The 26,809-nt window shown below is 36.1% G+C and overlaps 1 protein-coding gene across 1 annotated transcript in view; it reads left to right on the top strand.

The window, feature by feature from the left end:
- The window catches only part of CADM2 (cell adhesion molecule 2), a 605,838-nt gene that overhangs the window by 492,113 nt on the left and 86,916 nt on the right, over nt 1–26,809 (top strand). The window contains exon 7 of the mRNA XM_030466429.1: nt 13,702–13,792. Coding sequence (XP_030322289.1) covers nt 13,702–13,792 — 91 coding nt within the window. The remainder of the gene's footprint in view (nt 1–13,701; nt 13,793–26,809) is intronic.

The raw sequence follows: 26,809 nt of genomic DNA, 5'->3' as shown, positions 1-26,809 counted from the left end.
TTGAGGAAACAAGTCTGCTGTCACCATCATATAGCTACCTAGATCCAACCTTTTGGAAGTTTATAAGATATTCTCTCTTATCAGTCCTTGTGCTAAGCATATCTGACAAAGCCAGGTATGAATAATAGGCCTCAAGAGGGAAACCCAGAACAATTTTTTTTTTTTTTGAGTGATTTGTCGGGACTGTGTGTGCTGGAAGAGCAATCTCTGCTTCAGACACCAGAGTGCTGGGTTTTGCACCAGTATTGGCCTGTCCCAGGACTCTTTTTTGCATGTGTCTTTTATCCATAGCATCTTGGTCACTTGGTGTTACGATCCGAGTTATTATTTATATTTTGATTGCGAGGAAAATTCAGCCACTGACTCAGAGACGACGCTTGAATTGACAAATAACCCGACTGCTGGATTTAAAATTAGTTACAAAGTTTATTTCTAAACAGGGAAAGCCGTTATACTAGCAATAAGACCTTTTGTATAAAGTAACCACCTTAATCGAGGGTCGTTAAGAGTTACAAAAGGAGAAACAAAAGAGAGAAAATATCACCGTCCGCGCAGGGCCAGGCCTCGGGCTGGAAAGTTGCTCCTGGTTCTTCGGGCTGGGGCTGCTCCTGGGTTTCGCTGTTGCGTCGCTGCTGTCTTTTCGTAGCTGGAAATCGGGGTGACGAGCTGAGGAGACGTCGAGCCGAAGAAGCGCGCACTTTTCCCATCTTTTCCTAGGGTTATTTATCCCCCAAAAAGAAAGGGGGGGGGTCACTTCATTCAAGGTGGCCCTGATATATACATATCTCCAGGCTTCCTGGGATGAGTCATTTCTTATCTTTGTGTCCTGGAACCCTGCTAGGTTTGGGCGACCAGGTGTCTGTCAGGCATTCCTTGAGATAAACATATGGTAATTTACCAGCCGGGTGAAGGAAAAAAAACTGGTCCGAGAGACATATTTTATATTTTCAGTTCCACATGTATACCACACTTGGGCTTGGCTATAGCAGTACTGTTTGCTCCATCTTTACAGAACAGGAAGCCTGGACCTTAGATCCTTACATCTCAGCTTTTCAAATAGGTTTCTCTGCCCAACGTTTATCTCACAACTTAGATGATTTTGTGATTAAAGGCACTTTTTGCCCCTCCTTAAAAGACAAGAAGCCTTCTGGTGTACAGACAGGACCTTGGTCCTTCACAAAACCTCCCTCTCTCTGTGGGCCTAAGCAAGCAAGGATTTCCTTCACTTAAGAGAAAATCTGTCAGCTGTTTAAATCCTCCAGAAGCTTATGAGGAAAAGCTGGATATTTTCTTAAATGGCTTCTTGAATCTGACAGAGAGGCACCATGTCTTGTGACTTGTGCTCCAGTCATTTAGAGGTCAACTCTCTGAGTGGTGTTCCTGCTTTTCTCTTTCAATGAAGATGAAGTTCTGCTGGACAGCTGTGACCTTGAGAATGAGAGAATTTCAAGGTCTTCCTGTTGATTCCCTGTTATATTGTGAGATAAATTTACTGTTTATATATGTACAGGTTTCCACCCAAGACTCATTTGTGTTGAGATACTCTGCTGGTGTTTTACAAAAGCAGCTTTGTTTGGGTTTTCTGATCCATGATATGAGTAATAAATATGTCTCAAAGTTATTTCAGTACTCCATTTACCAGCTTTCCATTCTGTCTCCCTTAAAGGAGGAATATTTCCATATTTGCCAGGGTAAGATGCATTTAAAAATAGTACTGGTAAGAATCCAAATTAAAAGATACAGCTTCAGTACATGTACACCTCTACAGATTGAATGAAAAGTAAATAAGACGTTACTCTGTTTAATTATTTAGCTCAATAATTATGTAAACGCCATGTTAATAACTAAAATTATCTTGTTTAAGCTTTTCATATTAGTGAATGCTTGAAACAAATGAAACATAAAGGTTACTGTAAACAGTAAAGAATCATATCTGTGAACATGAAAGTTCAGTGCCACAATTTGCATGTTTAAATGAGATCAATTAAGTTAATGATGGATGAAAATAAGAAATCCATTATTTAAATGAAAAATTATTCAAAAACTTGTGGGTCCATTTACTACCAAACTTTCATCTTTCAAAGGGGATATCTAGTTCAAAGGGTTAATGTAAAATCCTGACCTTTCCCATCTGGAGGCATATGTTCGTGTGGTTTACAAGTGAAATATAATCTAATATAATTTATTTCTTTCTAAAATAATTTGTCGGAAAATCCATAGAGTCTCTAGTCTATTCTGCAGAAAAACCTGAAAATATGGTATAGGGAGGTTATTGCATTTGCTTGTTGTGTGTTTAATAGAAGACTCAAGGTTTCAAAGGAACTTTGGGAAGGAATGTGTAATTTTAAAAGTAGGATGTTTAGGAAATAAACATAAAATAAATATAATTCCACTTCAGAGGAATAAGCCTTTAGGCATAGGAAAAAGACAACCTGTAGTAAAAGGACTGGAAAGACAGAGGGCATGGCTATGGTGGTAAACAGTGCACAGTGAAGTCATCCCTGAACCTGTTCCAAATATGTGTTTGAACCAGACAGTGTTTTGCCACATGGAGATGCTATCTTCAGTCCTTGTGGTGATGTTTCCAAATTAATGAGCACCAGTGGAGTAGCAACTGTTTTCTGTCTGGTAGGGAGGCTAGGGACAGATACTTTCAAATCTAAGTGTGTGCTTCTGAGGTCACATAGTTAATTTGCTCACAACTGGCCACGTGCCAGCGTCATCAGGAGAAATCCCCACAGTGTGCTACTTAGGCCACTGAAGGATATTCTTGGGTGGATATAGAAGAACAAGTTAGTTCATATACCTGAAAAGACCAGAAAACTAGCATAGTAGAGCAGAAAAGACAGTGCCACTCATTCCCTGAAATGATAAACTTTTCCCTGCATGCCGAGGTAGGTTTCAGAAATAATGATCTAGTACAAACAGCCTGGCAGAAGCATCCCCAAGCCTGACTGATTGCCCCACTGTAGTGGGAAGTTGAATTTACAGGAAAACTAGAAAGGAAGTTTTAAAATGTACCTTTTATTAGTACTTTATATTGGGTAGCACTAACAACTATAAAAGCAGAGTGGCACAGTTCAGTGTCTGAGAAGTTCCATATGAGGTTCCAATTGGAGCAAGAATTTTTCAGGTACATGACATAACTACTCTAGTTTTGATGCTATTTCAAATTATATCATCTTGGGAGGAAACATAAATTTATGGAATCTGTTTATTTCACACCCCAGGTTACAGATCTGGTCACCTTAGGCCAGTCAGCAAATTGACAGAAGGACTGAGCTGTTCCAGGCCTTCCCTATAGAACATTTGGGGGGCTGTTAATTTTCAAAACTAAAGACTAGCAAACAGATGAGACAGATTAGAGGAAAGCATATATAGCGATTGTTAGGAGGATGACTTACCAAGGAATAGTTTGCCCTTCATGAGGGTGTTGTGTATGTTTATAATAAATTATTCCAATTTTCATGACTTGGAAACATTACTTAGCTATTTTTTTATAGATTAAACTTTTATGGTGTCCAATATCTGATACGAATGGCAGAGAGAGTCTCAAGGGGGTGTTTGGGTATGCCGAGTGTCCAGATATCTTTTTACTCCTTCAACATTTTTGAATGTGCTGCAGTTTTCAAGCCATATTCAAAACAATTTGCCAGACACCATGAAACTGAAGGCTTTAAGCTAAAGAAACTGAGGATACAGAAGATAAAATTACATTGAGAGGTCACGCAGGGACTAAGTTAGGTGTTTCTTGATAACAAATATGAGTTAGACAGAAGACTTTTTTTCTCTTGCTTTTTCTTTTTTTTTTTTCTCTCTTGCCTTTTTTCTTTACCACTTTGAGGTGACGTGGCAAAAATGAGATAAAATATAAATAAGTAGGAGAGAGCACAGAGTAAGGCAACAGAGATTTTATATGGAACAGAGAGGTTTACATATTTGCAAAGACAGGCAAAATGGGGATTGCTTAGGCTGGAGAAGTGGCATGATGGAAATAATTAAGCTAAAAGTTGTAAAACTAAGCTTCATCACTTGAATCATTGAAGAAAACAGAACTGAGTTGACAAATAAAATAATTTCTACTGTTATTCATGCATGCATGGGACTTAATGGATAACTAAGACACCGGTGACCCATTCTGCAAAGTCATTTAAAGGGAAATCCTGTATCTGGTGCTTGCTATCTTCATGAAGTGGCACATTTAGAACTGTGGTGACAATGCCGCTCTGTCTACCACTTAATTCATCAGGGTCTACCAATACATTAAACACTACGCTTGCATTTATCTCTGCTAGTTTTAAGACCAACAATAAAGTAGGTAAGAATGATCAGTGACCAGATAAGATAACAAAGGAAGGTTATGGTTTTAAAACATTTTAAATGGAGCAGAGAGGAATTGTGGAGCTTTGGTAGTGTACCTCCATCTCTGTTTTCACCTTCCCAAAACCCCAAGCTACTATAGCATTTTAATTACTCTATTTTTACTTTTATTTTTATTTTTATTTTTATTTTAGCAGTTGTGATGAAGGAGCCTTTTAAGACTGACAGGTGATATGTTGAAATAGGTACAATGAATATTTTTAACAAAGCACCAGATAATTGGTCTTCACAGGATTAGTAACTTAAAGTGTTTCCTTCAAGACTTATTCTTGAATTCAGGCATTCAAAAATAAGGAGTGTTAGGGGGGAATATTTCATCCTTCTTTTCACCCACAGTGGCATTTGGTAAGTTGTTTTGCATCCAGGAGAGTGTTTTTATGCTCTTCTGCTACAAACTCTTATTACTTTTTTTCTTCAATAAACATGCTTTTAAATTAAAAGAGAGGAGATAAAGGATAACATAGCAAAGAATCTCCGATAACAAAGGGACCATATGCTGTTTCAGATCCTGCTTGACTGTAAAGTAGTTTTTTTGAGAGTGTAAAGAAGATACAGGAATATCCAGGTGGCTATGGTGCCAAATATTCTCTTTTATCAAAGCTAGGTATTTGAAAAATACTATGACGCTTCTTTGTGTAGTATGGTGTAATACATTTATTGAAATGAAATACCATTACCATGACTTAATCATTTGATCTAGTGTTTATCTCACCCCCAAATACTAATAATGAAATAATTTGTTAGATACAATACTGAGCTTTTCTCTCTTTTTTAAGCAATGATTAATTCATTATATTCTGAAGCAGAACATCAAACCTACTGTATCACCCAGGGTAATTTGATGAAGTTTGTCAATGGAGGCTTGCATTGTGTGTGCTCATTCAAAGCAATAGGGGATAGGCAGAAGCCATGATACTTGTCATTTACAAAAGAAACCCAGTCTGGGGGAATGCTGATTCACAGCTGTAAGATGCACACAGCTGTTAAGTGGAAAAGCTATTCTGGTGAGCACTTTCATAGAGCTGATTACAGTACTCCTTTCTCTTCTTTCAGATCTCATTTGGGATATCCAATATGATGTTTATTTTTGTACGTGGTAGAGTTGTTTGTCCTTGGAATTTACTTTAATTTTTTTTCTCCGCTTCATTACTTATGTTTTTTACAAATAGGAATAAAGTTGTGTATGAGTACAGAATTCTCAAGGACTTTTGTAATTACTATTCATATATGAAAATTCTCATGGTTTCTGGAAAAAAACAAACCACAACCAAACTTTAAACTATCCTATGCTTATCCAGTGCTAATTAACCTAGAAACTATATACATCATCATTTTCAGAGGTATCTGCTTATTTTATCTTTGCATCTGTAAATGATGGAAAGGTTCCAAGGAAATAAGAGAGAAAAAACATGATGAAAAATGTAGAAAGCTGTGACATAAATAGATTTCACAAACATGCTTTTAGCAAAAACAGATAAAACCAGGTAGAAAATAGATGAATTAGTCTCTCAGAAAATACTTTTTAAATCTTATCATCTGGCAGTCATATATTACCAGGTAGCAATAATCCTTTATTATTAGACTTAGATTTTTATAACATTTTTTAAAATGATAGCACTAAAACTGTTTTTGTTCACTGCCAGAGTGAACAATATCAGAGAAATTTATGGAGTTTTCAATATTCAGAAAGTTTGTGGTCATAAAATAATAAAGGCATGCTGTTGGTAGCTCATAATTTAGCAAAACCTGTAGGAAGGAAAATGTGTTGTAAGGAATCAATCATACTAATTTGAACTCTCATACACAGGGGGAATGGTTTTTAGTCAGGATGCTTGGATTTTTGAGTCAGGAGATTCTTCTGTACATAATTGGATGATTACATCAGAACTTAGACTGGTCTGGGAACAGTCAGTGGGCAGCAGCAGGGATGTGGGGGGCCAATACATTTCTGTCCCTTTTGTTGACAAAGGAAAATTTGTAAGTTCTCTTGGGCTGTAACAATTGCTGGCCATACAGACAGCTTGAAACAGTAACAGGGAGAGAAACCTACCTACTCATCTGAGCAGTAGTATGTTCTATTGCTCTTGGGACTCTTGTAAGAAATAATACAGCAGAGTATGGCAAGACACAAGTGCAGTGAGCCTCACCAACCAGCCAACCAAACAACCAACCAAGGCAGGATTTCATATCCTGCAACAAAGCACAACCTGTTTGCTGAGAAGATGAGAATCCTTCTACTATTCTGAGAAATCCCAACAAAATTTCACCTAGAGGAGAGAAACTTCATCCCAGTGGCTCTGCCAAATGATCTGGCAGCCATGACATGGAGGATACACGATAGGTAGTGCCAATGTATTTTGTTCTGTGGGCTGCCTGGAGCTCAAGTGAATGTTTTCTGAACTAGCAAGTAGTTAATAAGACACATTCCTTCTTGTTATTTTTTAGTCAGTTGTTCTATCACCCAATAACCTCTTCCCACCTGAGAAGGGTAATCAAGAAAAGGAAAGGATCCAATCATTGTGTGTAAAAGAAAACTACTAGTGACAAAAGGTAATGAAAAAAATCTACTCGTCATCATAAAGGATTAAATAAGAAGGCTGTATCAATGTTTTTAGAAAGAGGGATTTGAGTGACAGTTGTAGCACATCTTGATATATTATGAGCACTTCCTGCTTCTGACCAACACAACATGTGATGTATTGGTCCCTCTCTGTATCGTTGTATTTCCTGCTATATATATACATAATTTGCACTCAAACAGTAAGTTCAGTGGGGACTTCTACTTAAACAGCAAATAACTTGTTTTATATTTATTATTGGACTGCTTTGATCATGACAAAAACCTGGTAGACATGTACAAAAAGAAGATTCAAACATTTTTGCAAAAATCACTGTATACATGCAAAACCATGAATGGGTACTATTACAGGAGACTGTCATTGCAATTTTTTAGAATCCAACATCTTCTTTTGTGCCATTTTTCTTTGAGCAGTAGCAGTTACAGATTTCTTGCAATAAACACATTTAAAACCCAAAAGACTTGAAGGGGCATTGCACTCACATTAAATAATAATATGCAAGCATAAGTACAGTAGATGAATATATTCATCACCATTTCCAAAGATGTCTTCTTAAGTTTTGGATGGTATTAGTAAAATATCTAATATCTGATTCTGGCATTGTGGTTACATTTACGGATTTCTAATTTTTAAAAAACATTAAAAATGTTGCCATCTTCAACAAGCAAGAATGATACTCTGAGGGCACCAGCTCAAAGCCCTCTGAAAACTCTTCAGTAATTTTGTAATATGTAATCCAAAAAATAGTTGTACCAAAGACAGTTAATGCTAAGTGTTGACAGAACATTCAATTAAGTGTCATAGGAAATGAGTAGGGATCTTCAAAGTTTTACAGGTTCTTCTTTTTATGACTATAGTGATCTGGCTTGAGAAATCTTTTTAAAATATAAGTTGAGTGGTAGCTTCTGTGTTATGGTGGCACTGAATGTAAATAGAGAAGATTTAAACAGTACTGAATTACTTGTGGAAATGTAATTCATAATGTGGAATGCATTAAGAATCTCCTAATACCTGTTCTTTTTTAGTATGTCAGAAAATCGTATTTATCCAAACTAGGACATAGGTAGGAAAAGAGTTTTTCAAATTCAAAGTGAAATCCTGGTTAAAACCTGAGTGGAAAGCAAACATTAGGACCCTGGTAGCCCACTGCCGTAGCACGGGAGGTCAGCCAACAGCTCCTTGATCCACAGACTCCAAAGGGTTGAGTGTTCTAACCACTGAATTACTGTCAAATAAGTATTTTATTGCATCTGATCTACTTAGTGTGAATACAGTTGTGTAAGAAACCTCTTTTTTCCATAAATACCTCCATAAACTCTAATAACTTGTCTAAAGAACTAGTTTTAGTGAGCTGATCACCACTTCATAAAAATAAAATGACCTGTATGTAAGGGAGTATAGAAATGGTTTTCCAAGACATGGAATGATAGAAGACCTCTAAAATTCGGAATACTGAAGTACAGGACCCTTCTTCAGGGATTAATAACAATATCTCTGTAAGCAAAAGGAAGGTGTTCTTCCGTTCTGCTTCCTGAATCTTTAGCCTTATTGGAAGATATTTTCATAGAATCATAGAATCCTAGGGGTTGGAAGGGACCTCGAAAGATCATCTAGTCCAACCCCCCCTGCTAGAGGGGGCTAGCTTTGAATTTCATAATAAGTGATTGCATTTATTTTAAAAATATATATGTCTCTAATTCAGCAGAGAACTTGAAAAATTATAATCCCAGATTTTGATCTCTAAATCTGATATGATAATTCTTTGTAAGTTTCTGCAGAGGAGAACTGCTAAGGCTTTTTCTGTTAATCTTCATTTCACTGGAATCTGAGTGAAGGCTGAATTTTGAGCCACATAAAGACTTACCTTTTAACCAAATGTGCAGAGAAGTCTAGTGCCAACTACTGTTTATATTACATATAAACATACATATAAATATCTCAGTTCTCCAGAGGAAAGACTGAGGCATGCATCTTTGGATAGATACATTTCCAGCATTAGTTGAATTCTAACGACTGTGAGATCACTGGTGTTTCTACTCCTGAAGAGTCTACTACTTCCAATAGTAAATTCTTTAAAGTTTCAAAAAGACATATGTACTCCACCCACCCTGACATCTCCCCAAGAGGTGGTTTATTTTTTGTTTTTAGGATTGCAATCAAGTTCACTGAAGATCTTACATTAGGGAGAGATTATTTTGTACGATAACATAATGAAATCATAACCTTATCCTAATGTTATTCTTTTGACTCACAAAATCATGTTTCTTCTGAATTATGGTTATTTCCATACAAGTTTTGTTGATTAGTGCCCTAGGATGCATAGGGGTCATATGCTAATACGGTTACTCAACCAGTAGCTGGAAATAGCATGAAAAGTTATCCAGAGAAGCTCTGGTAATTTGGTGTGTTAAGGACTGAAGGGTCCGTGAGCTTCTAAAGCAGACCAGAAAAAAGACAAATTTCTTTACAGTCTCAGCACTAAGAAGGATCTAGTTGAGATTCATTTTCTTATTCTGTTGGTGACCTGCTTTATAACTTTAAGCAAATTTGTTTACTTCTATCAATTCAGTTTCCACTTTTACACCATGGTTATCACATGGTTCAATGTGAACACATACAGTTCAATATAACTTATCACTGGGAATCTTCCAGCAGCTTCCATGTTATTACTTTATGGGAGGAAATTTATGTGAGGACATTTCTATGAAGAAATTTATCTTTGAATGTAACATTACAAGGGCTTGGTAAGAAAATAACAAACACATAATAGAATCTTTCTTACTTTGAGCAATGTAAAAATAGAAAGAGAATATGAAAAAAACCCACACACCTTTTAGCATTGAAGATTTGATTAACAGCAGAGGTCTGGTGACTGACAAGAACCACCTTTAACTGGAAATAGCTTCAAAGAGATTAAATCAATCAGCAAAGCTGTTCCACAAGTTATAGCTAGTGCCACTAGTTATAGCTAAAAGTACAACAAAAATCATGTGCTGAAGTGTTTAATTTCTTCATATATCAGATAACATTAATTACAGGTATAAACTGAAATCAATTTTCCACATGCATTCACTGATTTTGTATGTTGCTGAATAAAGCTGATATTGCTCTATCAAAATAGATAAATCTTCCCAAAGCTTTGAAATTACTTCCCCGGTCTTGTGTAATGAGATATACCAAAATTCTAGAAAGATGGATGAAATAGAATTACTCAGTGGAACTTTTGCTTTCAGTCTGCTGAAACAGGAAATGTTATATATATATTAAAAAAAAAAAAAAAACCAAACAAAAAAACAAGCCATAGTTTTAATCTGTAACCTCTGCTTAGGTGTTATTTCCAGCAAAAGGGCAGATTCTTGGCATGTGGGGGTGAAGACATCTTGCTATATATGTGTAGACAGGTTTGAGTCTCAGTTCAGATTGATGACAAAAGTCCATTTCAGCTCATAATTCATTATTCAAGCTAAAGACCAAACAGCTCTTGCACTGTTGGACTTGCATGTAAATAAATAAGTCACTGAGTTTTGAAACCAGTGTGTTTTACTGTGAAGGTTTGCTTTATTACCTACAGCCACATCAACCACTGTTGGTTTTTTTGAAAATTATATTTTCCCAACTCTTATTCTTTTTGGATATTTCTCTCCTCTATAGTGTCCTTGGAACTTAGGTTAGTGGCACATTTGTAGGTATTGTAAAGAAATTTAATCACTAGTCCCTTATTCATAACAATTCTGATTGAAATTACTGATCAATAGTATTTTATTACTACTTGTCCAAATCCTAAACAAGACACAAATTATTAAAGTTCTTGAAAGTTTAACTGATGTAAATTTATATACTTCTACTGACTTCAAAGGAGGAGCAAAAGAAAATCTGACCCACAAAAAAATCCTTGATCCTACTCCTTCTATTTGTTTTGCTTGTAAAAGTAGAGATTTTTTTTCACTATCTACATTACTTCTAACAAGCTGGTGAGGATATCTGAAAATAAATCAACCTCCCCTACTGTATTACTGTTCTCAGTATATTTTTCTTTCTTTGGATTTAGTTTCCTAGTAGTGGTGGTGTTTGCTGGCGATTAGATGATGTTCCAGTTGTTATGATTGATATTTCTGAGGGTGACAGGTTAAAGCTCACAGTGTAGAAAGAGTACATTTATACTTGTCAGTTTTTTCTAAAATGCACAGTCCTAGTAGGAGGTAGTATTTGGTGAAACCATGTTGTGTTCTAGAAAAATACCAGTCTGACGGGTTTTATTATCTTTGTTAAAATAACATGTTTAAGTTAGTTTATTCTAAAGATTCCTTCTCATTTTAAATATTGATGTGGATGCAAAAGTGGATGACAAGTTTTGTCTGAGAAGTTTTCCATTGTGTGTACACTTTAATTCAGGAGAGACATCAAGCACAGCAGGAAAATAAAGTGGAAATAGTAACACCGAGAATAAAGAACACAAAATAGAATATCAAATAATTTCTGAAAAAGGACTTAATAAAAAATAAAAAAGGTCAATTGTAAGCTTCCCTAAACTATATATTGAATTAATCCCTGTGTTTCCTCTTTTTAAGAAACAAGTAGTCACTGTACAAGCCAACTGGTAAGGAAAACCACAAGGGAATATATTTCCTACACTCTTTCATGGAGCACTAGAGATAGAAATATGAATATAAGACCTTTTCTATTTGGTGAGAGTATGCTCTGTTTAGAAGTGTGTAGAACTGAGAGCTGTTTATTGCATTACATAACGTAGGAATGGAAACTTTAAGATGGGGCAAACAGCACTTCATTGATCCATGAAAATGAAAGTCCCCTCTTCTGTATTATGCAGGTCATTTGCAGCAATGCGTAGAATGCTGATAATTTCTTAAATATTTAAGCCAGTAATGCTCAATAGATGAGCTTTTAATTTCTTTAATTTCACCTATGGTTATCATGATTACGTCCGTCAAAGTTTAACTCTGTTTCATATTTCTCTCGAAACCTCTTGATCTCATTGCATTAGTTGCCTCTCTCAGTTAAATTCTTCATGTATTTCTATCTGATACTCATTTGTTCCTCTGGTTCAATAGTCAAGAGAGTAATTTATTCATCTTCAATAGCACTGCTGAAATCATAGAAGTACTTGATGCCCTGATTTATTAAGGCACTTGAGGTCATTGCCTTTAGCATGTGCTAAAAGTGAAGCAAATGCCGGAATGACCTGCAAAGGATTAGTCACCTGCATAATGGTTTGCAGGATTCTTAAAAATATGAACTTGTGGAACATATTTGCTACTGGTGTAAGGTAAAGTGCAGCATTTATGAAAGCTAAATTATGCTGGCAATGCTTTCAGTGGAATTATGATAAGTCCACACAAAATTTCTCCCTCTTCTTGTATGGTGCCATGCTGATACATTATGATATACCGAAAGTAGGACTTAATGTTAGAAAAATGATTCCATCATTTTTAATTGTTCATATGCCATTAAGTGTTCAACAGGACTATTAGCATCTCAATAAGAAATCATATTGTTATAGCATATAATTTTTTTACATTTGATTTTGCATGGTCATATTGTCATGCTCTTTCATATTTGCTCGATAGTAGGTTATCTCTGAAGTCCCTGCTATCTCCTTGCTATTGAAAATAGTAATTGTAAATTGGATGAGACAAATCTTAGTCCAGATTTCAGATCAAAGTATTTTTTTTTGCTATGGATGGATGCTATGTTCTTTGTATTGTGAAACTGTGGAAGAAACAAGGATTTATACTTTCCTATTGAGTCTGGAAGGTCTTCTCTCTATGGCTTTGAACTCTTTTTTTTTTTTCCTAAGGAAAAAAAAACATGTTTTGAATAGACCTTTTTTTTTTCTTTTTTTTTTTTTTTAATTGTGAGATGTGCCCCTCCAGCTCATGCGAAATGTTTTGATTATGAGAACATATCCTTTCTAGCAAGCTGGTGATGTTTTTTAGAGTGAAAAGGTCTAGCACAGATGTTTTATTCTGCATGAATTAACAGTAGCTGTATTGTGTATCTTTTTGCAAATAAAACTATGCATTTAGTTCCAATGTATAGGAATAATATTTTTACCTTTTTACAGCAGCTGACAGATTTTTCAGATATTTCAAAATGCTCTCTTTGTAAATTTTGTCTAAAAATAAAAAAAGAATGTTCCATTTTAGGGGGAGTATTATTGTATTTCAGAAATAATATCCTGTAAAATGCCTGTAACAAGGTATTTTACCTGAGAAAACATTGTAGATTTCTTATGAGTTTCAAGCTTCTGCAGCAATAAATGTGTTCTTATTCAAATGTATAGTATTGCATTCATTCCTGTAGGAGCAGTATTCCATCATATCAGCCCATAATCAGACTAAGAAACAACTGGACAGAGTACTTGTTATTCATGCTCAATATTTTTTATTTAGTTGATGGATATCAGACTTTGGAATAGTTGTATGGAGTATTTGTTCTGAATACAGAAAGAAAACAATTATACTCTCTGAGTCTGAGTATACATCTGCTTTCTATTTGTGTTCCTTGGCATATAAACATTACCAGTTTAGTTCCGTTGGTCATTTCTGTTGCCTTCCTGAAGACAATGGAAATTGCATAAGGCTCCACATAAAAGCATCTCCAAATGGGAATTAAATCTACAGTATAATCTCTTTTAATCTTTTTTAAATAGAGAAGAATATGCTCTTAGATAATAAATCTTTTTTATGTGTATCAACAAGATGTCTATTCTTTTTCTTTCTAGATACACCTTTAGTTAAAATCATTTCTTCCAATTCATGGCCTGAAGAAGGACAATCTATAATTTTGACTTGTGAATCCAAAGGAAAACCAGTGTAAGTGATTTAACAAGTAATATGTTTTTGTTATTTTCCTTATTCTGCTGTGATTGCAATCTTCAGCTGGAAAAATCTGCTGGTTTTGTCTCGTCCTGGGGTGTAAAGTAATCTCTGGTATAGAAAGCCCCTTGAAGCCTGTTATAGAGGATTGAAGTGTCTATAGAGGATTCATCTTTTACTTTGTCATTTGTTTTAGTTTTCCGGAAAAATTCCAGCTGTGAGATTATTTTTTTTTCAGTCAGGTATATCAACCTGCAAGGAGTGCAGGCTTAATCAGTCACTGTTTACATCACTGAACTGATGATAGAAGAAAATGTCTCATGAAAATCTTCTATGTCAACTAGCCTGAGAGAAGATAATATTGAACTCTCTGGATGCTTTGTCTGTCATTTACAGGGGAATTTGAAGTTTAATGATATGTGCAAGTTGGCTGCCTGTTTCAACTAGAATTGGAAAAGAAGTAGACTGCTTTACGAATATAAATTGTTTTGCTTGGAAATTAACACCTCTGCCATCAGTACTTTTTACAGACAGACCTGCAGAGATTAACTCTTTCACTGAATCTGCTGTTTAAATAGGCTTCACTCTTTAAAACACTGTCTCCTCAGCTAAACTGTTCTATATGTACTCTTAAAGATACAGAGTAATCCAGTTGCTTAAAATTAAGTTAACATGAATCAATTTTATAAAATATTTACCTACTGCTGAAAAGATTAATGTAAAGTGTTTTAGGCCGTGGTGATACACAGCTTTAGAGTGGTCTTACAAGTGATAGTGCAATAACATTTTTGGTCTAGAAAAGGTGCAAATTACACACCAAAAATCATATCACTTAGAGCTGAATTTCTAACTAGTTTAACTTTAGTGACTTCATTGAACTGCTTGCTATAGGAACCTGAAGTCCAATTTCAGTCAGGTCAGGCATCGACTTCCAGAATTTCTATTTTTAAAAGCTCTTCTGAGTTTAGCATGGCAGCATTTAAACTCCATAAGTATTTTTCTTTTTCATATTATATGCCTGTACCATTTTAAAGCAACTGCTTTGTCCAGATCTTGACTGGGCTGAGCAACTTGATATCTAGATCAGACTTGCACCCGGCTTGAGACCAGAACACTGGAAGTCTATCCAATTAGTCTTGTGTTGTGCTCAATGCATTTCATCTTCTGTGTACCTATGTACCTCTGAAGTAATACATGTTTCTACAGAAGATACCTCTGTAGATAACTCACAAAAAACAGTTATAAACCATCTCTTACTTTTATTATTTTCTTGCAGAAGGAATTATCCATCTAATAGCCCTTGAGTATTCCCCTAGGTATTGGGAGTTATAGAGTCTGTTGCTCAATTATTTTCAATTTCAGCAGAAGATATGCAAGTGCTTAATTTTAGGAGAAGGGTCAGCTTGGACTGCCCAGTGCACTGTTGGCTAAGTGATACTTAAGGCTTTTCTCTATCCCAGTGTTTTCCTCGTGACTTAACAGGTAACAGTCACATGCCAGGTGCCCTCTTTGTCATACAGACTTCAGGCATTCTAGCCCAAGGTGCTTGATTTTCACTACTTGTCTATCATTCACCACAGGGATAAAAATTAGTAATAAGGCAGTCATGATGTATTTGTAATTACCTGTTGTTTTTTAGGGGAAATAGTTTGGCCCTTGGTCTTTAAATAATAAGGTCTGAAGGTTGTGGGTTGATTTCTTCTTTTTGTTCTTTTTAGTTTTGTGAGACAGCTGGATAATTTGACATAATGGATGTAATTGGTATGTGGGGAGGAAGGAGGAGTAGTTGTATTAAACCAACTAGGGCTTCTAGTCCTCCAATGATTTCACCTACCTCTGAGTATTACAATGAGGAGGCACTGTGCTTTTCAGTTTCTGAGTGTGTGGAAACCATTTCATCTGTCTTAAAAAACCTGCACAGTGGATATTTACACCTAAGCCACTCACTTGGGAATTTAATGGAGAGATTTAGGCACTACTGTGACATAACTGGTCTGTTCTACATAAGACGATTACAGAAGAAAGAGCCAGATCATACCTCTGCTACTTTCGCTCCACTAACTACAGGGACTTTTGACAGTTAGTTCAGTCAGATATAGGATATGATAGGGTATCACAGAATAACAGGTTGGAAGGGACCTCAAAAATCATCTGGTCCAACTTTTCATGGCAAAAGTGCCATCCAGACAAAATGGCCCAGCACCCTGTCCAGCTAAATCTTAGAGATGTCCAATGTTGGGGAACCCAATACTTCCCTAGAAGATTATTCCAATGGCTGATTGCTCTCATTGTGAAAAAAACAGTATTCTTCTTAGTGTTAGGGGAAAAACAGGGACAGGAAAGCTGGCATCATGAACTAGAGGTTCTGCATGACATTTGAAAAGGGCTTTTGCTTCCAGTGTCAAAGCATACTCCAGAGTTTTTGTATTATCAATATCTACCCCTATATTTTGGGATAGCAAAAACTGATGTCTAAATTTAGAAATTTACATTGAATTTTATATCCATTTTTAATTTTGGTCAGATGCATCTTGTTCTTTTTCTATAGGAAATAACTACATGACAAACTTGTTAAACTCTAAAAAAAAAAAGAGGCAGTCCTCTCAAGTATTCCGTTTTCCTCTAGACCCCTGTATTTGTTAATAATTTCTGAAGGTGGTAAAAAAACTATACAAATGTTATGGCTTATCTTGTCATACACAATATTTCTTTTGTGGTATGTGTACTATTGTGGGTATACTTCAAATGTTACCGTTAGGAGACACTAGCTAAAATGTAATAATTAAATATAAGTTCAATTGAGGTGTTTACTGATTTATTTATTTTTTAAAAGAAAACTCAGTTACATTCATAACGGATTCAAATGCAAACCTTGCATGTGCTTTTGAAAGGGCAGCCAAATAAAAACTCCACACCATGGAATTATCAAGTCAGGGCACCAGTATGCGGTAGCCTTAGGGGCACAAGTACTTGCAAAATAATGCACCTCTAATTGTCTATGCCATGAGAACTGCCAGCATCATTAGGTCATTCTTTCACGGCACAGAGCCAGTAATAAATAGGCATCCTTCTGGAAGCAGTTTGGAATTGCTTCGCATGAGAAAGAGTAATGTTATGCTCCCAACCTACGTTATGATTACCTTCTGGCTGGCAGAGAGAGAAATTGGAGAGGTCAACAGAGCCCAAATACCTCAGTGTCAGATGATAAGCGATGAACTGTGGGCTTCATGGAGAGCTCGGAGCCAGCCATGCTCCTTCATAGCCATTTACACAACATGGGTTAATTTCTATACACTGTCAACTTTATGTCACAGTTACAACAATCTCCTGTTTCCCGTAGGCAGCAGTGGCTATACCAGCAAATGAATACTTACAGGTACATTTCTCCTTTATCCCAGAGCAATTTTCAGAAGCTTCAAAATTACATTTGAGATGAAAATGGAAAAAGAATGAAGCCAGTTTGTGATTGTGGTGACATTCATGATACTGATAGCTGCTGCAGAGTAATTCTTTCCCAAAAGGGAAGAGTGCAATGAGGCTAAAATTTCAGTGAACTTGCCCTATCTTATGCTTCATCACCAAGCCAGTCTTTGCAGGGTTTCTGTCCCTTAAGCCATGTACAGTATGGAAGACCAGATTCCATGTTTCAGTCCTAAAGAAAATCCCTACCAACTTAGTGTCGTGCAGATAGAATGGGGAAGTTGCCTTGTTTAGACCAACACCACTGGAAAATCAACTGCCCTTTGCATTTCCTGCTGAAAGACCATCCTCCACAGATACAGAAGAGAGATGAGAAATTACTCTTTACTAGATCTTAAAACTGGAGATCTAAGGCCCTGCTAAATTTTCGTATCATAGGTTATAAGATTTGGCTTGATCAGTCAAAGGGCATGACTTTTGGCAGAGAAAAAATGGCCTCAGACACTTTCATGTGTGCAGCATCGATTGTTTTAATATGTGAGATGGGCTGGAATTAGCCCATTGATTGGTTGAGAGTTGCTATGAATGGGTTCATGTCACCTCACATTTCTGGTCTTGGTGCAGAGATAGCAAAGTTGGAAAAGTAGTCCTGAGAGTGGGCTAAGGGGGAAGAAAAAGCTGTGAGGGGGGGGGGGGGGAGGAGGGGAGAAGTAAGAAAGGGGATGTAGAGGAAGATAGAAATGTGGCTGAGCCATTTTGAATGATCCAGTGAGGCAGAATGAGAGGGTGTAAGATGGGATGCACAAATTCTGCAAGTGCCTTGTTTTATCCCTCTGCTCATCATTGTGAGCATAGCTCTGACTCTGGTCATCATCCTGCATTTGTTGATACTGGGGGAATTACTTTGGAGGCACAACCTTTTCTTCTGGGTATGCATGTATTGCTGCTATACAAGTGTGGTGACACCAATAAAAAGATCAGGCCAGGTTTCATGCCTGTTCTGTGATGATTTTGCAGACGCAGTCTATGTGAGGGATTAATGAAGTGTCACAGAACATTATAGACTGCCAGCAGTCCTTGGGTTTGCCCCTGGGAAATTTCTAGGACATCTGTCCTGACATCAATCCCACATGATAGGAATACATGGTGACCACAGTGTTGAGCCAGAATGGGAGGAATAAGATGGTGAGGGGAGGAGACTTCTTCATAATTTGCCTTCCAAAAGGCCTATCTCTGGCTTTCATGTAAAATTCAGGCTAAGTTTATTGCCTAGGATATAGCACGGAATAGTCTCTAAAAAAAATCTGGATATAGACCTCTAGATATAATCAGTTTCTGATCCAACTTGTGTAGTACTTGGGGCATGAATTATAAACAAGTGTGGAAGGCTGGTATTTGTAATACTGTATGCATAAAGATATAGCATTTTCAATTAAAATTTTTGTAAAGTAAGAAGAGGAAATGTATTTTCCAGTTTACCACAGAGATTGTTTTTAAACTCCCTGGAGAAACATACCCTATTATCTGCAAGAGTTTAAGGAACCTTGAGGTAACATGTATGAGGATCGTTTTGTGATTGACCAATGTCACAGTAAACCAAATTTAAGACTTTTCTTTTGGAAAAAACTTAGTAGGTATGTTTGTGCCAGCTGAGTGTTTTCTTATACAAGACTCAGTAGATGGTTTGCTCTCCTTATTGACAATTTTAATAATATTGATGTTCAGGGTTTGGGTTTTTGTATGTTCTAAGTATAAAAGTATTTAGACATTTCTGTGTATAACTTAGTCAAGACACTCTTTAGTTCACAATCCTATTCAGCAACATTTCACTTCTAGAGATATTCCTGTATAGTTTCAAACCAAATTGAAATTATTCTCTTGTCTTTTTAATCCTGAAGAGTTATTTTGTCTTTTCCAATATTTTTGGCTGGATGCCTAGGCAGTTGTCAGGCTATAACATTTCTTGTAAATGAACTTGCCTAATATGTCTGTAAGGTGTCAATGGCTCTTTTTAATTTATTTCTTTTTGACCATAGTATTGTTTTACCCAGGTTTTACAAAGAAAGAAACGTAATCAAGCTTCCGAAATTATAGACATCCTTTTTATAAGCCCACGTGTCTTGTCTAGACTTTTCTGAATTCAAATTGCCTTGACAGTAGTTAGGTATTTTAAAATAAACAAGAGAGCTGTAAAAAAAAAATAAAAGTCAAAGAACAAAATGATCGTTTACAGTCCTCTGTGCTTACAGAAGATTTGAAAGGCCAATGTTTTCTAATTGCAAGTTGTAGCAACTATTGTGTGTTAACAATATAGTCTATTGACTCAAGAGTAACCCAAAAGTGAACTTAAAAACTGCTCCATAATGAAAGGTTCAATATTTAATATTTGTAGTCAGTGCTCTCACCAAAGCATGCATGAGATATGGGGCTTTTTAAGTCAGTGTCATTTCAGCAGAAAGGATGTCAAAATATAATGGAATAATTAGGGCATAGGAAACAAAGAGAGAGTTGGCTGTCTCCTGTGTGCTTTAGAGAAATGTCTTTCCATTTCATGGAGCTCAGGGGAATTATAGTATAGTTATTTGACTAATATAAAGTGAATATTTGGCCTTGTTTGAAATACATAGGGTAGATTTTTTTTCAGGAGAACAGTCATATATGGATATTTCATAAGAATAACATTGTTCTTAAGGTCATGAAAAAGTTATGGATAAAAGCATAATCAGTTATAAACACTAATGTATGTACTCAGTAATATATAGTTGAATAAATATTTTAACATCAGAAAAATTGATTAGTTTTAATAATGACAGCACACCAAATAATCAAACTTGCACTATAAACTATTGTACACTATCTGCATGGTATCACCACCGAAAATTCTATCTTTTGTAGTATCTATTTCTGGAAGATGAAGATTCCCTTGAGTGAGACAAACATTTTGCAAAGGCTGATGGAACTATAGCAATGATAACAGAGAAATAAATAACATAATTCTGTCAGTGACCCCAGTGACTCATTGTTCTCATTTGAGAAGGACCTGTCAGGGCTCTAGGTGGAAAGAGAAAACTTATTAAAGAGAGTTAACTAGGAATCAGTCACCTGAAAGCAGCAGAGGCTGGATTCATACTGGCTCATGTTTAACCTCTTGTCAGCCAGGTTCCCCTTCTTAGCTTAGATGCTGAATTTTTCATCTGCCATTGCTGTATTTTCCTGCCTCTCTAGGCCCTTTTCTCCAGCCTGGAGAGGTCCTTGTGAATAATGGCCTTCCCCTCAAGTATACTTGGGATGACCAAAGTTTGGTGTAAACAGCCTCCTCAACGGCAGCACATTCCACAACCTCAGCAAGATCTTTGTTATTAAACAGAACAGGAACCAGGACAGATTCCTGAAGAAGTCTGACTGGAACCAAGTACTAGTGCCTTCAGCCTCATTAATGGTCTAGCTAGTTTTTCACCCATTTAGTAGTACACACATCCAGGGCAAGGGTAACATCCCAGCCTCGATACAAAGAATACCATTGAAGACAATGACTGAAGGCTTGCTGAAGTCAAGGTGCACAACGTACAGTCCTCTTTTGTCTACAGTTCCTGTAATTTCTTTGGAGTTTTCACATGTTTGGTAGTTGGAGAATTATAGAAACTTAAATTTATAATTTTGTCATAGGTTCAAGAATAAAATGTATTGTAAAGAAAAGACTAGAAAAACTCTTCCTCAGAATGGAATCATAGAAAGAATCATAGTATTGCTTAGGCTGGAAAAGGCCTTCCAAATCATCGAGTCAAACCTCATTCGAACCCTATAACCCTATTCCTGATGACCCACCACTAAACCATGTCATCAAACGATACATCCATATGTTTTTTAAACACATTCAGGGATGGTGACTCAACCACCACTCTGAGGAGCCTTTTCCAGTGCTTACCAACCCTTTCTGTAAAGAAGTTTCTCCTGGTATCAAACTTAAATCTGCCCTGATGCATAGGTACCTTAGTCCAAACTAATTCAAAGTGGAAAGACTTTTGAACCTAAGGAAGGTATTTTGAGAAATAATAAAAGGTTAAATTGTTTTTCATGATTTTTATTATATGATGAGAACCATCATATTACTCTGCTTCCCGAAAACTGTGGCATTATGGGCAGGATATAACCTTTGAAGGGAATTCACGACTCCTTAAGTGGAATAGTAATTGTGAATGGCAGCTATGAATGATCTGTATGACTCAGGTCTTATATGATGCATATCCCCAGAACAGAGAATTGAAATAATTTCTTCCTAGATGTTCATATGTTTCTTCCTTCTACTATCTGAGAACCTGACAAATATTAAACTGCATATTTTTATCACACCTGTGGACAATTAGGATATTCCTTTGCCTTAAATTTACAGCTGAGAATTGAAAAAAAAAAATCTAAAATGAAAATTGACTAATAGAACACATAAATGTCTAACACTGAACACAGTCCCCATTCTAGCAAGAGTATTTCACATGACTTAGCATCATATTTTGAGATAGCTCATCACTTGTTTGAATTGGAACAAAGAGTTCTCAGCACATCTACAAATCTATGATCAAGAGCATGAAATCAGAAACTAGTGGAGAAAATTGCAGAAACCCACTTGACATTCAGCTGTTAACATTTTCGTGTAAGTAGTTTGCCAATATTGCTTTGAAACTACAACATAATGGCAGGTTTAGATTCTGAATCATTAGTCTAACAGCCAGCTTTTTGTCCATGTACAATTCTTTCTTTCCTACAGTGACATGATATGCTTCCCAGCTTCTTTAGCAGATGAGATGAAGGTTCTGTAAGAAAAGATATCATTTTCTGCGTAACTTTTATTCACTGCGGAATAGTACCTGGTTTGTGCCATGAATACCTAGTAGCCTATCAGCTCCACCTGTATGAATTGTCACACTGAATGTGGAAAAGCATTGTGGAATGAATTCAGCCCAAGCTGAATGCTCAGGCAATATCAATAAATATTAATTATTGGGAAAATTGCATCAATTTTTCGCTATCCAGGATGAGCTATTATTCTAGCAAAATACAAAGGTGGTATCAAAGCATTTCTCCCACAGACTTCATACATTTTTGTTCATAAGAGATCCTGAAGTCTAAAAGTCTATCTCCAGGTTTCTCTGAAAGGAACTACCTTCAACGGAAATCAAGCAGGCGAAAAGAAATCAGGACAGTTAGATACTAGAGTTCCACTATGTTTAGATCTGGAAAATCCCTCTCTTAGCAGAGAAGTGGATGTGTTTGAATTTTGTCTCAGTGTTGTTATACATTTACCAAACTGGGAGTCTCTGTGGCTTCCAATGCCTTGATCCCAGAACTAGCATTCACTGTTCTGTTTATCAGATTTATGATTGTACAGTTGTTTCCTGGAGCACATGTCACACATGGCTCTGGAAAAATTGTGAAAATGTATTTTTTTACTAAATCCTTATGTATATAGGACAAAGTACTGTAACTGTTGATGTATATTTGGACAAAGGTGAGAGCCTCTACTCATAGTTCTCAGCCCTGTGTTCCTTGCCACTGGAGATTCACTCTAAGAGGAGCTCACAGGTGCTCCCATTCCTGTATTGTTCAGTCAAAGTTGTTATTATTTGCATTTGGCTGGTTCAGCAGTTCTATAGAACCAACTCCTGCTTCTATGTCTTTTTTTAAAAAAATACTTTTTCATCTTTGTATTTTTATCCTATTTAGGCTCTCTCTCTTTTCTTTTCTGTGTGAAGTGTGAACCTCTGATGTTAATCACTCTTTGCACCATAGTTATTATCAACCATGCAGAAATTTCTTATAATCAAGCAGGTTTGTTAAGTTAAGCATCTAAATTCTCCACCCAAATAGGCAGGAGCTTACATGTAAAGAAAGCTTATCAATATTAAACATTTCATTTCAAGCTCTTTCAGTCAGGAAGATAAGGAGAAAATATGTCATGTGCAACATAGACTGATCATGTAGCTTGTGACTCTATTTTTTAGATTGGATTATACAGAAATGTTAATACTGGGGGACCTTTTCAGTATCTAAATTCTATGCTTGGTTTATTTTTAAAACAATTCTAGCTCATAGTCATTAATGCCCACCCAAGTCTCTATTGAAGCCAAACTTGGCAATGTTTGCCAGAATTTTAACATCATTGCTGTACTTGCTTTCTTTGAATAGTTGACTAATCTTTAAATTATTGTCATTGTGAAGAAAATCATCCTAATGATATCTCCTGCTTTGATTTAATAGACATCTGTTATATGCTATGTCAAATGAGGCTCATTTTTAGTAACATGTTCTAATATCTTATGAAGACTGTCATATGAATTGTAGAAAAAAATCTGCCTCTTGAAACTTTCCAGACAGGTAGTTTGTTTTTGGTAGAGAAAACCAATTATTTTAAAGGATTATGTAAATATTCAGCTTGTAACCTTCTACACCAATATTTCATTGACATTACACCCCCACTATAGAATTATTCTGTGATATAACAAGTAACATATTAAGAGGCAGGTAACATTTTTGTTGAGATACAGCATGTATATTTAATAGATTAACTTTTGATTTGTGTTAAACATCCCAGTCACCTGGAAGATTTTATCTGCTTTTTGAATCTGGGACATTCTATGTTGTTCTTTTTTTTTTTTTTTTTTTTTTTCCCCCCAATATTTTGCAAGGAATAAGGAAATTGGTGTTATAAATTGAAGCACAAAAAGAAGCAGGTGAGAGCATTAGTGCCTCTCTGAAAATTACACTTTGCAATAAAGCTTCCTGCAGTGCTTAAGTATTTCCCCTTAGTGTTCTGTAAAGTGAGCACATTGCCTAATAGACTCAATTCAATAATTGCTTTTCCTCTTTTTTAAAGTGTCCTTTTTCTACAGTGTTTACACATAAAATGGTGCAGAAAGTACAGCATGAAAAAGAACTAGATGCGGCATTTTTAGCGCCCATTAAATCCATTTTGTATGTGTATGTCTTTTGAAATAATTCTTTTCCTTGCTCTCAGGTGGGAACACATTCTAAAATAAAAAGGCTTATGGAATAGAATAAATGATAAAATTGAAATACAGCATGGGTAATTATAATTGAATACTGGACTGGTAGTTATGAGAAAAAAGTTTTGGGAGAGGATATGATACTCAGTCTTTTACATACTTCAGTTTCTATAGGTAAGAGCTACACTCACAGGTAAAATTACAGCAGTCTTGAATCAGCCATTAGCAGCAGAACACAAGAAGACACAGTGGTATAACTCCTTCAGTGCAATTCATGATCATGGTATTTCCTCTGTTACACAACTACAGAATACACAACTAGAGAAACAAAATGTTATCCCTTTATAGCAGATGTGTTCTGGAACACTCAGTGTCATGGAGAACACCAACTCATTTCTTACCTGCGTTTTTATCCCACATTTATAGTGGCATAGTACCCTGAGAACACGTGTGGGCTGTAAGATAGCAGGGTAAAACACCATCCTTCTAAAGAAGTGTGTGTTTAAAGAACAGCCTAAGGAGGGCAGCTTAGAATCAAATTAGGATTTCATAACAGTTGCTCTAATTTCTTCTTTGTATTTGATATTCTTTCATTCAAAACCCTTCACCTCCTGTTCTGAAGACATAACATCTCTATGTGAAGCTGAACACTGATTTTGGAATAACTACTTTTCCTCAGTTGAGAATACTTTGTATTGTTTCTTTCTCCACTGTTACTTCACCTTTTTCAGTTCATTATTTTCAATACAAAAATTACTTGTATTTTTTATACTTCCCTAGCTTTCTGGGACTATGGAAGATATATTTTTCCTTAAATTACTGTTATCTTTGTGTTCCTACTTTTAAAGCACTGAAAACAGGGAGAAGTAGGTTTCTGTCACATTTCTATACATCAGCTCTGTACATTTACTATGACCTCATGCTCTTGACATTCAGAACTCAAGCTTAGTAGAACCTTTTTTAAAATTGCTACGTCTTGTCCTGTTTACCAGTCATTGCAAAGGTGAGGCTTATGTACAATTAATGTGGAAATGAGGTGCAGAAAATTCACACTGGAAGAAAGGGTTTAATTGATAAACTCAGCTGTAGCCTTCTGCCTGATTGTCTTTATTCAGAGTTACAAATTCTCAGGCAGTCTGCAAATTTTAAAAGGGAGTAAATGGGGTGACTATGGGAGGATAACATTACAGTCAGGTCTTTTGGCGTAATTTGGGAGTGGCTGTCTCATATGTGAAAGATGCAGCCACAAGTGAGTTGTGTTTTAGTTTGGTGGTTTTTTTGTTTTTTTTTTTAATGTGAGTACTGAAGCCTATAGCCACACCATTCCTACCTAATAGAGCCCTAGAACTCCTACTGCACTTGCATCAGAGACACCCATTCAGTACATCCAGTACTTGCTTACACAGTTTTCTAAGACTATATTGGGAATTCTCCTTTGCTCACAAAACTGGGACTCATAGTCCATATAGGCAGCAGTTCTCTTTGCTACAGGACAACCCAAGAGCACTGTTTTGAAAGGTGATTAAATTGTTCCACTGCACAGGAAAGAGATTTTATCTTGCCACTAAATAGGCATTGCTCACAAACCCACTGAATTTCACAGCATTGCATTGTTCTCAGTTGTGCTGACACATATTTTGACAAATATGCCAAATAGTTGGCTTATTTGTAAAATATATGGTATTTGTATGGATGGAAGGAAATGCATTTCTCTCCACACAAGCACCTTTGTGACAATTAAGCCACCTGCTAAGGGACAGAAAACAAAGGTTGGAAAAAATATCCAAACAACTTTTTTAGGTGTGAAAATGTAAGCAGCACTATGGTGTGTGAGCATAGCTCCAGAACAAATAGTAAGGTAGGTGTCAAGGCAAGTGGGATTGTGGTTCTGACAGGCTTGGTAGAAAAAAGGTAAGAGAATGAGTAACAACACCATTTCCTATTAGTGTAAAATACAAATTATTCACTGTTTGTTTTTGATAGTCTTTGTCTTTCTATTGCAAGGAAAATTTCAGAGATTTCTCAGACCTAAATTTGGCCAGTTTAAATTAAATTTCCAGGTTCAAGGTTCAGTATTTAAAGTACCACTGTAAACTGTTTCCAAACTATGTATTATAAGACCTGAATAAAAATTGAGCCTGATTTGTAGTCTTGCACAGGAAGGCAGAAATGTCTGGCTGGAAGGGTGCAGAACTGCAAGGAGAAGAGAACTGCCAAGAAACTCTTATAGCTGATGTTTTGTCCCTCATTTAAGAACCTGCTATAAGTAGCTGAGAGACTGAACAGCCATGCCAGAGCTCTTAATAGTGAATGACCTTGTCAGGGAATGCTCTAACTAGGAGAGCATGATGAGTCTACTGTATTTTGGCTGGTGGGGCTCTAAATAGAAAATTTCATCATTTCATATGCATACCTGGTTTTGTTCATCATGAAGCAGAGGCCTGAGGGAACAGTCTTGTACAAAGAAAGAACAGCACAGGTTATTAATTATCAAACTAATACAAACAAGATGAAAGTATTTATGAGTTTACACATTGGAAAATAGAAAAAATGTCTACTTCCTAGTAAAGGACCTGTTTATGTTTAGCAGGAGCTG

This window comes from Calypte anna, chromosome 1 (genome assembly GCF_003957555.1).
Source record: "Calypte anna isolate BGI_N300 chromosome 1, bCalAnn1_v1.p, whole genome shotgun sequence".
Taxonomy (NCBI): domain Eukaryota; kingdom Metazoa; phylum Chordata; class Aves; order Apodiformes; family Trochilidae; genus Calypte; species Calypte anna.
The sequence above is the reverse complement of the archived record's forward strand: the minus strand, read 5'-3'. Positions and strand labels throughout refer to the sequence as shown.